The 14495-nt window shown below is 36.6% G+C and overlaps 1 protein-coding gene across 12 annotated transcripts in view; it reads left to right on the top strand.

Annotated features, from left to right (window-relative positions):
- BCLAF1 (BCL2 associated transcription factor 1) overlaps positions 1 to 11397 on the top strand; it is a 26123-nt gene extending 14726 nt beyond the window's left edge. For 4 of the 12 annotated variants that reach the window (XM_035899827.1, XM_035899829.1, XM_035899828.1 and 1 more), the window contains 7 exons: positions 1835 to 1940; positions 2879 to 2963; positions 3640 to 3815; positions 4965 to 5145; positions 8879 to 9025; positions 10720 to 10929; positions 11053 to 11397. In XM_035899827.1, the coding sequence (XP_035755720.1) occupies positions 1835 to 1940; positions 2879 to 2963; positions 3640 to 3815; positions 4965 to 5145; positions 8879 to 9025; positions 10720 to 10929; positions 11053 to 11058 (911 nt within the window). In that variant the 3' untranslated portion in view covers positions 11059 to 11397. Of the gene's footprint in view, positions 1 to 1834; positions 1941 to 2878; positions 2964 to 3639; positions 3816 to 3948; positions 4115 to 4964; positions 5146 to 8878; positions 9026 to 10719; positions 10930 to 11052 lie in introns of those variants that run through there. The other 8 variants (XM_009644332.2, XM_009644331.2, XM_035899825.1 and 5 more) reach the window with 5 other exon arrangements.
- The last annotated feature ends 3098 nt before the right edge of the window (positions 11398 to 14495 follow it).

The following is a 14495-nucleotide window of genomic DNA, read 5'->3' on the forward strand; positions in this document are numbered from 1 at the left end:
GTTTAATGTACTGAGATAATATGGAAGAATTTGCTGGTGCAAATATTTTTGCCATATCGTCATACAAAGGGGGAATGTGGAAATGCTTAATTAGATGACCAGTTTCAGTGTATCTATCTGTAAGCATTGTTTTTAAGATGCTTTAGCTTCTAAAATTCTAAAGATCTGCGTGCTAGAAGTATGTGCTAAGGTTCACTTAAAAGTCTCATTTTGTTGGCAAAATTCAGATTGCTAAGGCTAAATGATTTCTTGCATTTTGAATTACTTACAAAGAAGAAAGTAACAGTCAACAATAATAGATTATGATAATGTATTAGATTTTTAAAAATTCTTACTGAGACACCTGTTTAGAGTTTAATAATCTTTGTTGTTGAAAGTTTTATTGATATGTAAAGAGATTTAAGGCTCAATCCAGTGAGAGCTTCTCTAAGTTTTTGCTTTATAAGATATGTATGTAGGCTGTAGGTGAAATAATATTCTTGAAACTCTCATGTGTTGATCACAGAATGGACTGTTTTTCTATAAAGTTCTGTATGTTAAACATACCTGGTAAATGTAAAAGCTTAACAGCCTATCTGGTCAAGTTACTAGAATATGTGCAGTTATGGTTGTTTTTGAAAGCAGAACCTCTCTTTAAGTTTCAAGTTTACTGTGGTCTGTGATCAGATTTTAGTAATTATTTTGACAAATTGAAGTTGTGTTCATTATTGGTGTGATGCGACCAGTCTGAACAGCTCTTTATTAATGTAGAGCTGAAAATGCCCAGTGATGTTTTCTTTTTCATTGTAACTAGGTCCTGGAATGTGTTTTGAAATGGCAAAACCCATGTTACAAAAGTAAAATAGCTGTTGAAAGATACAGATGCCAAACAGGCAAAGTTGAACCTTCTGTCTTCCTGGCAAAAATGGCATAAAAACAGAGTTGCTAGCTCAAATTCCTGTGTTTGATGGAATTATGATTGAGGCACTACCCTTGTAGTGGCCGTTTCAAGTTTTAATGGTTGGTTATGAGACAAATACTGGATGCCGGGCGGTAAGTTGATACAGATGTATGTTGACCTGTTAAGCAGATAGCTTGCTTCATATTGTAACATTTCATAGCTCATGACTTTATGTATTTCTATATTACATTTAAACACATTTGTTGAGCTGGTTTAAAAACAGTTTTGCTGTTGCTAATTTAACTGTCTCTGAAGGAAAGAGAAAATTAAAATTTGTCAGAGAAGTTGTCAAGTTTGCCAAGATGCCAGATGTTTAAATGAATTTATTTACATATAGGTGTGTTAATTGTCTTGGATCGTTTATCATCGCAACTTCAAATCAAGGAAGTGTATTCCTTTAAGAAATGACTTGTTAGGTCATTCGTGTAGTTTTTGAGGCATACGTTACTTAAGTGTTTTTACTGAATTAACTCTTACCATAAGTTAAAGATGAGATGAGTAGTAAAATGTACTTATTGCAAATATTCGTGACTCAAAGTAACTTCATTTTCTCTTATGGGCAAAGTAGAAAATAACTGTTAAGACATTGCTCCTTTCTCTTTCATTAGAGGAAAATGTCATGGAAAATGAGCAAGTCCAGTCAGTAAATGATGCTTGAATTAGATGTAATACAGTCATGGCATAGTTATAAGTAGACTTGCAGCGATGCTGTGCACTGTTACTTTGTTTGGGTTACAGAATGTGTAAAAATAGGGAAAACACCACATTCGCTTGTCCTGATAGATTTACTGAAAATACTATGTTTTTGCCTGCTACTTGCCTTTCTGTCAGGAGTAAAATACCTGTCAGTTGAATTAAGCTAATGAAACAGTGTTTTTCTATTGTAACCAACAGAGCAATACTTCAAGTCAGCTGGAATGACCCTAAATGAGAGGTTCACTGCGTATCAAAAAGCTACTGAAGAACACTGCACCCGGCAAAAGAGCCCAGAAATACATAGGTATATGTTAACTGCATATGTAGATGCTTTGTGTTTCAAATAATGTCTGCTAATACTTCTTTTGAGAACCCAAAATATTTTTTCTAACCTATGGAGTAATTTGTCAATTTCTCTGTAAATACAAATACCAAAAAAACCCCACCAAAACACACTTCTGTAAAAGAGAACTCATCTGAGCTAAGTCTGGCTTCCTGTGTGGTTTTGTAGCAGGTGTCTTCTCTACCTCTGTATCTCATTTGGGATATATTTACTTTTCTCACATGCAGTGCTCAAATATTGAGGGGCATATGTCTTGAAGATGAAAAGAAGCCCTGTACATGCATCTTTATTCTTCAGTGTGAAATGTTCCATCTCATACTACTTTAGTTTTTGTGTGTGTTAATTTACAGCAGTTTTTTGAAAAATCTGAGAGCCTGAAAGGTAAGAAGGTAGGCATGCAGACGTAGTTTCTGATCATGTGCTGTAATTTTTTGATGCAGTGTACTATATTTGTGTTGCATGTGAGGACATATTATCTCTATATTCAGTATCCAACTTTATAAGTTTTCTTAACTGTTAGTTTGCTGTAAAGTCAAAAATACTATTACAGTGTTGATGATTTCTTGGGGGCAGGGGTAGATTTTCAACTGACTACATACACTTTTTTTTAAATAACTCATTAAACATTTTTTCATATCTTCAAAGCTGTACTTAAATGTGAAAAATCAAAATGCCTTTTTTCTTTATTTGTGTTTTTTTTAGCATACTCCACACAGAACATAACCAAGATTTTTAATTTTTAGTCTGCTTCTGTATTCTGATGGTGGGGCTTTACATGCAAAAAGCTTGTTCTACTGCAAAAATGCCTTGTTTCTCAGTTTTCTGTTGAAAAGAAATGTCTAAGGCCATTAACAGTCACATATACATATGGAAAGACACTGCCTTTATTTTGCATTTAGGAGGATTGACATCTCTCCAAGTACCCTGAGGAAGCATACCCGTTTAGCAGGTGAAGAGAGAGTCTTTAAAGAAGAAGGTCAAAAAGTAGGTTCTAAGTAAATGTCCTATCTGTATTTCTAAACTTAACTTAGTGTTTCCCTTTAAATCTGAACTTCAACTTTGTGTTTGTGTATAAAAACACAAAAATAACTTGTATTTATTATGTCCGGAGTACTTGCATTTAGAACAGTTTTTTTTTTTTTCTCCTTTGAGTAAAACATGTTACCAAGAAGCCAGTTTATGTAGCATTATTTTGCTATACGGATAGTGTGGCACGTAAGGTCAAGTCTTCTCCCACCCTTCCTTTCTTCTTGGACAGAAGGGAGGAAAAAGAGAAGTAGTGAGGTGGTCAGTGAGTAGTGTGGCTGAATTACAAAGGTGCTTGTGCTTTGTTAAAAACTTCACCAGAAGAAATGAATACTTAAACGTTCTCCCAAAGTATGTATTATGGTCTGTCTGCATGAAAAAAATAGATACCCCATTGGCTTGGTGGGAATGCTTGTTTGAAAACAAAATTCTTAGCTGTTCTTTTTTTAGATCTAGCCATTGCATGTAAAGGACCTTCACTTAAAGTCAATTTGTGTGCTGAAGAGTGTGTTGACAAATAGGTAAATTCTGCCTCGCTTTTTTGAAAATTGATGTGCAACTTGCCTTCTCATTCAAATTCTCTTCTGAATGTTTTATTTCAGAATTTTGTTCCAAAATATGTGTTTGTTTACAGGGAGATAAAAAATTAAGGTGCGATTCTGCTGATCTTCGGCATGACATTGACCGACGAAGAAAAGAACGAAGTAAAGAGCGAGGAGACTCAAAGGGTTCCAGAGAATCCAGTGGGTCAAGAAAGCAGGAGAAAACTCCAAAAGATTACAAGGATTACAAATCTTACAAAGATGACAGGTAAATATTTGAAGTCCCTATATAGGTTTTTAGCTTCTAATTAGCCTTTTGTAATTGTAAGCTTAATTGCTTTCAATTTTCAATGTATAATGGAACATTTAAATTTAAACAATTAAAATTATTTGTTTTACAGCAAATATGTATTATCTGTCTTTTACACGGCTTATGGTGGATGAGGACAAAAACTTTGGAATAGCAAGCTAACACTGAAAAAAAAAATGACAAATTAATCTGTCCTATTATCCAGGCTACATCAGGAGGTTGGACTTCAATGCAGTACATTTCTATAAACAGTTTGTGTAAGAACTTTGGTTCGTTATGCTTGATTCCGCACTTTTTCAACTCATAACACCCAGAGTATGAGAATCTTACTGATGCTTAGGTTTTAACATGGGTGAGAAGGGGAATTTTTATTTATGTCTAAAGCCAGTGGGCTGTTTTTAAGAAAAAACAAATGTTAGTATATCTCAGTGGATACTGTGTAACAGTGGTAAGAGTTACTTCAGGTATGACCTTCCTTTTAATAGAATATTAAAATCTTGTAAATTGGGTCAAATTAGTACCACTATGGGGTTACTAAAAGTCTTGCTGTAGGATTTTTTTTCCCTGCTATGTACTGGATATACAGTGAATTTTTACTTATGCTTCCTGTTTCCCATTTACTTTCTGACTTTGGTATCCACATTATCTTCCACTGGCTAATTTCATACAGCCATCTGCATAGGGAAGCCCACACCCTATCTTCTCAACAGTGTGCAAACTGAACTACGTAAACCAACTGTAAAATTTTGCCTTGAGGGTTTTCTTCCCTTCAATTTCTGTTTTTCTGCCTCAGAAGAAAGGCAGATCTTAAAAGTAACAATCTCTTCATGGCATCAAAACCTAGTAAAATTGTGTTTGCAGTTTGCAGACTGCTGCTTTCCAACTCACTAGCAGTAATGTATGTTTAGTGCATTTAAATGTGTAAGAGGAGGCTGGAAAGTGGAACTATACTTCACCTTAACATCTGAAATACGTAACATATATGTGACTTTATAACCAGAAGGGGGATGGCTTTTCATAAAATATAAAGAGACCCCTTTTAGTATAGATGTTACAGACTATCCAGTACTTTTAAAATAGCACACAGTCTATCTTTTTATTTTTCAGTAAACAAAAAAGAGATCAAGACCGTGCTCGGTCCTCCCCATCTTCCTCCCCATCTTCTTCCTCATCCAGTTCTCGAGAAGAAAAGGATTGCAAGAAAGAGAGAGATGAAGAGTTCAAAACCCACCACGAACAGAAAGAATACTCTGGTTTTGCAGGAGTCAACAGGCCAAGAGGCACCTTCGTAAGTTGCTCTCTTATTCTTCCCCCAAATTACGAACACTTCTCCAATAGTAATAGTATAACAAATAAAATCAGGAAGTGTTGCAGTGATTAATGTTAGGCTAGACTTCTTTCATAGCAGTGATTCTTGAATTCTTCTATGTGATGTAACAAACCTGAAAAGTTGTGGGTATTTTTCCCAGCACTGCCCAACAGCAGTTAATTGGTGTGTAAATACGCATTAGCATGCCATTAGAGACCCTAGTGTAAGGGTGGGAAAAATGATTTATTGTTTATTCCCTGCTCTTTTGTAACTATGTTGTTTTCAAACAGGATCTGAAAATTTACGTTTCTGTAAAGATTAAATTTTGCGATCTGTTACCTCCTTAACTCCCTGCAGAGGTTCTGTTTTTCACTGCCATTTTCAGTTTGGTTTTGCCCTCCTTTGCACGTGATGCCTGCAACTTCTTAAATAGAGAATAGCACATAATTCAAAACATACATCAACCTTAAAGCAGCTGTATTGAGGAGAGGAGATGGTATACTTGTTATTTTTCAGTGTTTCTTTGGCCTGGGCTAGTCACAGTGAGCATGAAAGCTCATTAATTTCTCTCTGGAATGTGTTTTAGCATTGTGATTTGGAAAGTGATATATTGACAACTGTAGTCTTCAGAAAAAATTTAAATTTAAAAATTCCGTGTTAATGTAACTACTGATATTTAATTGGGAAATGTAGAAGGTAACTTCTAGGGAACAATTAGGAAAGACTAGGAGACAATAAAGGAAGTCTTGAAAAAATAAGGAACACATTAAAAAAAAACCCACAAAACAAAAAACCGAAAAAAAACCACAACAAGAAAAACCCAGACAAAACATAAAAAAAACAAACCACAAAACAAAAAAACAAAAAAAAACCCCAAACAAAGAAAAAAAAACACAACAAGAAAAACCCAGACAAAACATAAAAAAGCAAGTTCCATGTTTGGGTGGGGAAAAAAGGTCAAATAGACTTATGCAATGGGTAGGAGTAATTTTATACTTTCACAGTAATTCCTTCTTAACTTTTAACTCCTTAAGACTTCTTAACTGCAGTAGCCTGTAGTTAAGACTAAATAATGCTAACAGGCATTGTTTGGTATAAAAGTACATTGAATTGTTTGTAGTAATGTAAAAGAAGTTTTGAACTACACACAAGGGTGTCTGAAATGCATGTGGGGAGTGCAGTACTTGAGTTAAGGTTTGAATCTCCCATCTAAAAAACTGTAGCTCTACTTAGAAGAAAATTCAAATTTCAAAATTTCTAACACTAAAACCCGCATCATTTCTTCCCTTCTTGTTATTTGTTATATAATTGTACTAAGGAACAGCTATGTGGCATAAATGTATAAACCCTTGGATGGTGTAGGCATTAAATATGACAATATCAGCACAATTTCTAGCTGTATAAGGTAGTGGCACCGAGTTAAACACAAGTAGAGCTTAAAACCCCCTCTCCTCTCAAAGAGAATCAGTTGAAGAAAACTCGTAATTGGTGGAAGCCTTACTGCTTTATAAAACCAGATTGTACATACCATGAAAGAGATGCTACTTTACATGAAACTTAAGTAGATGTGAACTGGAAATTCAGTAGACTTCTACTAATTTAACTACTGGTGACTGCCAGTTCTGACTGCAATAAAAACTGGTTAATGTTCCCTAACAACATACATGGTCACACACAGGCTGTGTCTGAACAGGAGACTCTAAATAGGACAACTTCTTGACTCAGATCTTCTCTTTAGGGGTGCAGCTTGGATAGTATTGGAACATACAGGCTGGCTAGCGTAGGAACGTCTTTGTAATTCAGGCTAGGAGTGGCTGCCTTCCAGTAAATACTGCTTTGCTTTTGGAGTAAATAAAATGTCTTGGTTGTGAATCCTCCCCAAAGTAGGAAGCCTTGATACACTGGCAGAGCATAGCTTGCAGGATAGGGGAAGCTTTAATGTAAGCTAAGCTGTCAGTTTCATGTTAAATCAGCAATGACTTTTCACTAATGCTTGCTGATAGGCTGTAATGTTTAATTCTATGCTTCTTTACGTAAGTGTCATGAATAGTTTTGAAGTAGTGACACAGGAATAAGGATAATATTTTAATGACACTGTCATTAGTGTCCAGCTCCTAAAGAATTCTGTGTGTAACAGTTCTGATCAAAAGGAGTTTTCTATTTCTATAGAAAAATGTATTCTGTCCTTTTTGTGATGGTCTTTGCAGTAAGTAAGCCCATAATGATGACGCCATAGTGGATTTTACCGCCCGTATTTCTTGACCTGAAAGATGTCGGGGGGTGTGTGTTAATCCAGTGTTGAGGAAACATCTAGAGATTTTCCTTAAAGGGAATCTGATTGCAGGACATGATACCAGGAAGTGCAGATCTCTTTCTCCCCTTTTTTTTTTTTTTTTTTTTAAATCCTCTCATCATTTTGTGTCTATATCCTTCCCTGCCACCCCATGATACTGCTGCTTGTGGCCTAATTTTGTAAAGGTTTCAAAGCTGTTGGAAGTAAAGCATGTAGTTTTCCTCTCTTGTACAGTTTTCTTCAAGTGATAGTCTGTCACCTTCCAAGTGGTTGTCAAAGGAATTTTTTATTTCTTGCCTACAGTGTATTGGATAGGTCTTGTGAGCCTTTTATGGATTGTTGTCCAGTCTGGTTTATTTCAAAGGAGTTTTAAAACTGTCCAGCATAAATTCTGCATTAGAAGTGTTGGAGCTTTGTGGAACTAAGTGTGCCTAATACTCCTCTTTCAAGTCAGTTAATTACATCTCTTTCTGTTCTGTTTATGGAACATACTTACCATTAACAAATGAAATTAATTTCCAGTCACACTTTTGTACAGTTACTCTGAAGACCCAGTTCTGCCTTTTTAACTACGCTGTTTATGGAAATCATGTTCTGTAGTAACTGCAGATTTTAGCAGTCTATATTCCCAACCTAACCTTTCTTCTCCCCTTGAGAACTCTTGTTTAATGTTTTCTACAAGCTAAAAATTTACATGCTGAGGGAATTGTATATATTATTACTTAGTGTATTCTGAGTTAAGTATATTCCTTCTTGCTGTGAGACTTTAGCCTAACATGTAAAAATCCTGCTAATTCATTATAAAGGATATTCAAGACACTTAATTTCACTTCAAGCATTGCTACTTAGTACACACTGTTGATTTTTCTGAGTAAAGAGGTCACTCATTTGAAATTTAATTTGGCCTAAAGTGCCTTTCTGAATCTCAATTGAAAATGTTTGAGTAACGCAAAGTGGATATACTTATTTGAAAACTGCATTTTTTATATGTATTCTAGAATTACTTTCTCATAACCAATATGACTGACTCCATAAATGACCTTTCTTTTCCCCCTGACAGTTTTCTCCCTCTTTCAGTCTAGCTTGTGTGTTTGGTTTTGTCTGTGAGCAGCTTCAGAAGCTTCTTCTGACCTTTTGTTGCAACACACTGGTTTACCAGCAGTCAAAGGAAATTTCTTTTTGGTGGTTGTGGGTGAATTTATGCCAAGAACTCAAATGTGTTTCGATTCAGTTTAATAGAGTTATCGTTTCAAAGTGAATACTTGGATATATTACTTAAGGTAATATGTGAATTTTGAAATAGTTTTACACGTACAGATACTGTAATTAAGCACAGAAAGAGCATTTTCAGTAGCAGAGAACTTGAACTCTTCTTTGTGGTTTTATGTAAATGGATTAAATGACATTTTGGTTAATCAGTTTCGAATTAGGGGCAGAGGAAGAGCCAGAGGAGTCTTTGCTGGAACAAATACTGGTCCCAGCAACTCAAATACTACTTTTCAGAAGAGACCGAAGGAAGAGGAGTGGGATCCTGAATATACCCCAAAAAGCAAGAAATACTTCTTGGTGGGTGTGGAGAACTTGATATTTTATGCATGCTTTTGTTTTTTCAAATTTTCTACGATCGTAGAAGTAGCATGCATGTAGAGACAGGGACTTCTGTCACGTAACTGTGAGACTGTCAGGGTTGTTGTAGTGCCTGGTTCTGCTTCTCCTGGGTCTTTTCCGCAGCAGGCTGGCAATAACTGAGGCCTGACACGGAATTGATCTCCCTCTTTCATCAGTGAGTGGGGAAGAAGGCAGACTCAGACTAAAACTTCTAAAACCAAATTTCAAACCAGAAAGACTTGTGCTGTGTTTTCCTATATTTATGTCTGTCTGGCATTCGAGCTTTGTCTTAGATTTGTCTGGAAGTCTGCAAAAGTGGAAGATCAGGAAAAGCTAACAGTATTTGTGGATGTATGTAGGCTGACTGTTAACTAGCAGTCCTTCTGTTCCTAGTTGCGTAGGGTGATAGTCATAAGAAAGTCACCTTTAGTTTTGTTGCCTTTTTCCCATCTGGATTATGTAAAGGAGGACTGTTGATGTAACCACCTAGTAAGTAGCGTAGTATACTGAGTATGTAGCCTCTGTTCCAGTTCATTTCCTTAACAATGCAAACTTGTAAGCATATTGTTTCACCATTGAAAAATGTTAAGTAGTGAAGAGTAGATCTTCTATAGCATTAGTTTGTACCAATATTTTAACAGGTAATCCAAGAAATAATGCAGTCACAATTTGGATGTTTGCACAAGTTGTTCTCAGTCTCCCCACACGTATAAACTTTTCTGACCTATAAACATAGAAAGAGATGTGATATGTTCATTAAGAAATTCTGTGATAGCCAGAACAAATAACTAACTGTAGCTATTAATTTTTTCTCTTACCTCTAAAAAATGTTTTTTAACTTAAAAAAAGCCACCCTTTTATCTATTCTTATGTAATTGTAATAAACTGCTTTATATAGGTGTGGTATGAGTTTAATACTTCAGATTTCTTTCCAAATCACAAGTAAAAAAAGTAGATGTTCAAGCAAGTGTACCTCACTCTTCTAAATATAAAACTTTTTTTTAATATTAAATAATTGGCTGTAGTGTTCATGCAGTGCACGGAATGATTGTCAGAAGACTTAACCAAACTATGTAAGGCTGTCTTTGGTAGCAAGATAGCAGACTTTAAGTTTATTAAGGAGAGAAACTCAACTGTTGTTTGTTAATGTCAGATTTAAACAGTTTAAACTTCATTTGCCCTATGTTATGCAGGTGAAGCAGGGTTTCTGAAAACTGCCTTCAGTCACCTTTCCTTAAAAAGTATAAAGAACTCTTATCTCAACATTAAAATAAAAAAGGGAAAAAATCCTATCGCATTACTAGAACATCTTCCTTTAAAATCACAGGGTGTTTTTTTCTTCTTCAAAACTAGAGAGTAATTCTTTCTTCTGACTGAAGATAAGTGACAGATAACTTGTTGCTCACAAACATTTGAGTAGACCCACAGCTGATAAGGGCTCTTAAAACAATGTTATTGTTGTCATTTTAGTTACAACATCATGAATTATAAGGATATACTTCATAATGTATTCTATAGATTTAGGATCTGAACTGTTAAATTCTCTTAGTTGTTTTTTCTGTGTGTAGTATAACTGTGATATAGAGCACCAACATTTAAGGGGTACATTTAAGAGGTGTTCTAACCTTACTCTTTGTCTGGTATTATTGTAGCATGATGACAGAGACGATGGTGTGGATTATTGGGCCAAAAGAGGAAGAGGCCGTGGTACTTTCCAGCGTGGCAGAGGGCGTTTTAACTTCAAGAAGTCAGGTAGCAGTCCGAAGTGGACACATGACAAATATCAAGGGGATGGGATTGTGGAAGATGAAGAAGAAACGATTGAGAATAATGAAGACAAGGACAGACGCAAAGAGGAAAAGGTAAACAGTTTAGTGAATTGCAGATTAGACGGTTTATCTTGCAGTATCCCAAGTAAGTGTGTGTGGGTTTCGGAGTTTGGTTGTTAACAGTTTACAACAAGACACTCTTCTTTCTTTCCACAGGAATAACCCTGGAAGAAAGTTGTAGCTGAAAGAGCAGCTCTTGCACCACCCACACAACATTTTTAATATGTTTTTTTGTTGTCAAATGAATGTAAGCATTTTACTTAAATTTTACTGTTGGAAAGTAGTTTAGAGGGATTGTTTTTGTTTTAAGCCTTTAGAAGAAAATCTTGATATAGTAAACTATGTTAATGATCGTACAGGTAGAAAGTAAAATATTTGTAACAACTTTTAAGAAATTTTACTGTTTGTTATATGCAGTGTAATTCTGCTTTGTCCAAATATATGGTCAAGTACAACTCTAAAAGTTTTGATTCTCCCCTATGTCTGTGTTTTATTCTGAAGTAAACTTACAGCTCTGCACACCTGAATCTTGAAGCAGCATTTTTTATAAACTGATTACTACTTCCGTGTTGCCTTTTCATAAGAAGTGTATTTAAGAGTAGTTAGTCATAGTGCAAGTACAAACCGTTATGCAAAATGCTGATTATATGTTGGTTCACAGGAACCACATTTACATGGCGTGTAATGATGATAAACCCTGGATTCTTATTCCAATGTGCTAGAGAGTGCCGCAAGAATTATATCTTTTAGAGTGAAATTGTCACTCTTTAGTAGCTTGAGAAACCCCTAAATGAGTTTCAGGTGTAGTATTTCCCTTCTGGAATGTGAGTTGTAGAAACTATTTCCAAGTCACTGCTGCTAAAACTTTTAAACAGATGTGAAAACTGGAGCTCCCTCCCCCATCTCTGTAGTTAGTGCAGCACTACCTACAACCAGCCTAATTTTCCTGTAGCTCGTGTCTAGAACAGATTGCTCATGTATTACAGATACCTAGTGATTTGCTTTGTAATTAAAAGGTGCTTCTCTTGTCAAGGGTACCCCGAGTACAATCTTCAAGGTTTTATAAATGTAGGGTTTAAACTCACTTCAAGAAAAATGTGCTGTCTGTAAAGTATGAGGTACAAGCGGTGTTTTGGGGGGCTGCTAGTGATTATAGCTTCAGCTTTCTCTTGATAGCTTAACCATCAACAGAACACGTCAGCTAAGAAATCGGTGGCAGTATCAGTCTAGCTTCCTTTTTATAAGTTTTTGCTCCAGTTTGTTAAAACTGCCCCTTTAATTTCTCTTTGTAGACTTGCCTTTCTGGCAAGAGTAAGTCTTTAAATCTTCTGTCACACTTACAGCCTTTGAAATAGGGGGCGGGGCACAAAACAAAAAAACCACCACAAAAATACCTGAAAAAGCAAAGCAAGGTATGTTAAATCCTGAATGGATAAAAATACTTCAGCTATACTAAACGTTTCCATAAAGTGTGAATTCCGTTACAGTGCGCTGGAAGTACATTTCTGTAGTATTTCACTGTATACGATGTGTAAATTTGAAGCTGTAACTCAGTGGTGGAAGTTAAGTTAGCAAAAAGTGTGAGAATTAGTCTTACTTTCTTTGACACTGATTGCTAATTAGTTGTGCTTCTAGTATTTTTGTAGCCAAAGTGCAGAAGTTAGTCTGCAACTTTTTTTTTTTAAAAAAAAAAACAAACCCACAAATTTAGTTAATGATAGGTACACTTTTAACCTACAGAATGTTAAGGACGACAGTAATGTAATATTTGACTTACCAGAACAAGAGCATTCTGATACAACAAGACGACTTAGGTTTTCTTTCTCGGACTGCTATCGGTATAGTAAATCTTAATGCTATATGGAGTTAAAAGTTGTTCGTAGTTTGCCCCTTAGAATGGCATAATGCCTTTAAAAGAAAAAAAAAGGGAAAGCTTTGGTAGAGAAGTTTGTATTAAGTACATCTATAATGTATGCCCCTATCCAAATTAAACACCAGAAGGTGGAAAAATGTCGGTAATCCTAATGGTAAGTTGAGGAAATTGTATTTCAGGTGGCACTAGTTTGCCAGCATCTGTGTAGAAAGGGAAATAGGAATAATACTTGCCCTCCAGTAGTAGGTATGAAAGGGTCTTTGCTGCCTTGTGTTTTAGGAAGTTCAGGCAAACGATACTGCTGTTGCAAGATCTGCTTTTACATGTACAGTGCATCTTAACAGCTGCTTGAAATGTAAATCTGATGATTCCTTGGACTTCTTGGCAAAGCTCACACACACTTTGTGTGTATTAAATCAGAAATGAGCAAGAAAAGGAACAAACCAAACTTGGCAGCAGTGTCCTAGTCTGTCCTAGAGAAGTGAAATATTTAACATCAGTCTGAACTAACAAATAGGACCAAGATACACTTGAACTGTCATAACCTTAGAACAGATGATCTGTATTGTCTCTGTCAAGGTGAAATTGGATTGTTATGGTCTGTGTGTCATAAGGCGAGATAGTTCCTGCAGGATAAGTCAGATTTAAGTTCTCTGCTTGAGTTGAATGTCCAAGGAAATCTGGTAGCAATTGCTTTGATAATGGAATTTGATCTGACAGACCTGTTTGTAGTGTAGATCATAAAAATCCTTTTTTTTTATTAAGCTTAACTTCAGTGCAGTTTATCAAAAAAAGCTGATTGTTAATTACAGAACGCATGGTGACAGCCATAAATTCATTTATTTTAAAAAACCTGCTTGAATTAAGATAATCTAGTCAAAGATGCAAGTTGCAGTCTGTCTATAAGGAAAAAAAAGTGGGAGATGAGATTATTACTTTTTTTTTTTTTTTTAAAAACCCAAAACTAATGCTTCAGCACTCGCTAGTCCTTCAACGTGAATAGTGAATTTTCACTGTCATGGTAAAAAAAACAAAACCCTCATGCTTTGAGTTTTTCATTTGGTGCTGCTGAAGTAGTTGTATGGGTGTTGTGAGTGGAAGTTCGGTGCATTTTGCATTTCCTTTGTTAGAAGGTGAAGACCCTCACCGAGTGATCTGTTTAAGCACGTTTTCAGTTCAGCAATTCATTCTGACCCGCAGCTTTCCAGTAATGAAGCAGTTTCTGAATCGGCTTCACCTCTGCGTCGTGAGCTTAGGAAGTTTGAAGTTATCCCCACGGTTCAGAGAGAACTAGACACTTGTAAAGGGGAAAAAAAAAAAACCCCAGCCTGTCCCATAGCTGCACTGTTAGCCTAAAATCATGGTTTGGAATTAAACCTTGCACCATCTTACTGCCCGGAAACACTGGTTACTGTGACGGGGGCAGCTACATCCCGAGTTCAGCCGTGCCCTGGTGCGCTAGCGCGTTTTTTCTGTTGCTGTGGGCCTGATGGGTTCTGCCGTTGCCCAGGCCGAAGTTTCGTTACCCCGTGCGTGGAACAACGCGCATCGCCCCCGCGCGTGCCCGCCCCCCCGCGCAGCACGCCCCGACATCGCTCGCTGGAACCCCCCGAACAGCCCGTCTTTGCCACGGAGGAGGTGCCGGCGCGCACTCGGGGCAGGCTGGGATCACCGGCGGGCAGCGACCCCGGGTCCCGCGGATCCGCGCCCTCGTCCGGGGCGGCTG

This window comes from Egretta garzetta, unplaced genomic scaffold, assembly GCF_000687185.1.
Source record: "Egretta garzetta isolate BGI_Z169 unplaced genomic scaffold, ASM68718v1 scaffold397, whole genome shotgun sequence".
In the NCBI taxonomy this organism is placed as follows: Eukaryota; Metazoa; Chordata; class Aves; order Pelecaniformes; family Ardeidae; genus Egretta; species Egretta garzetta.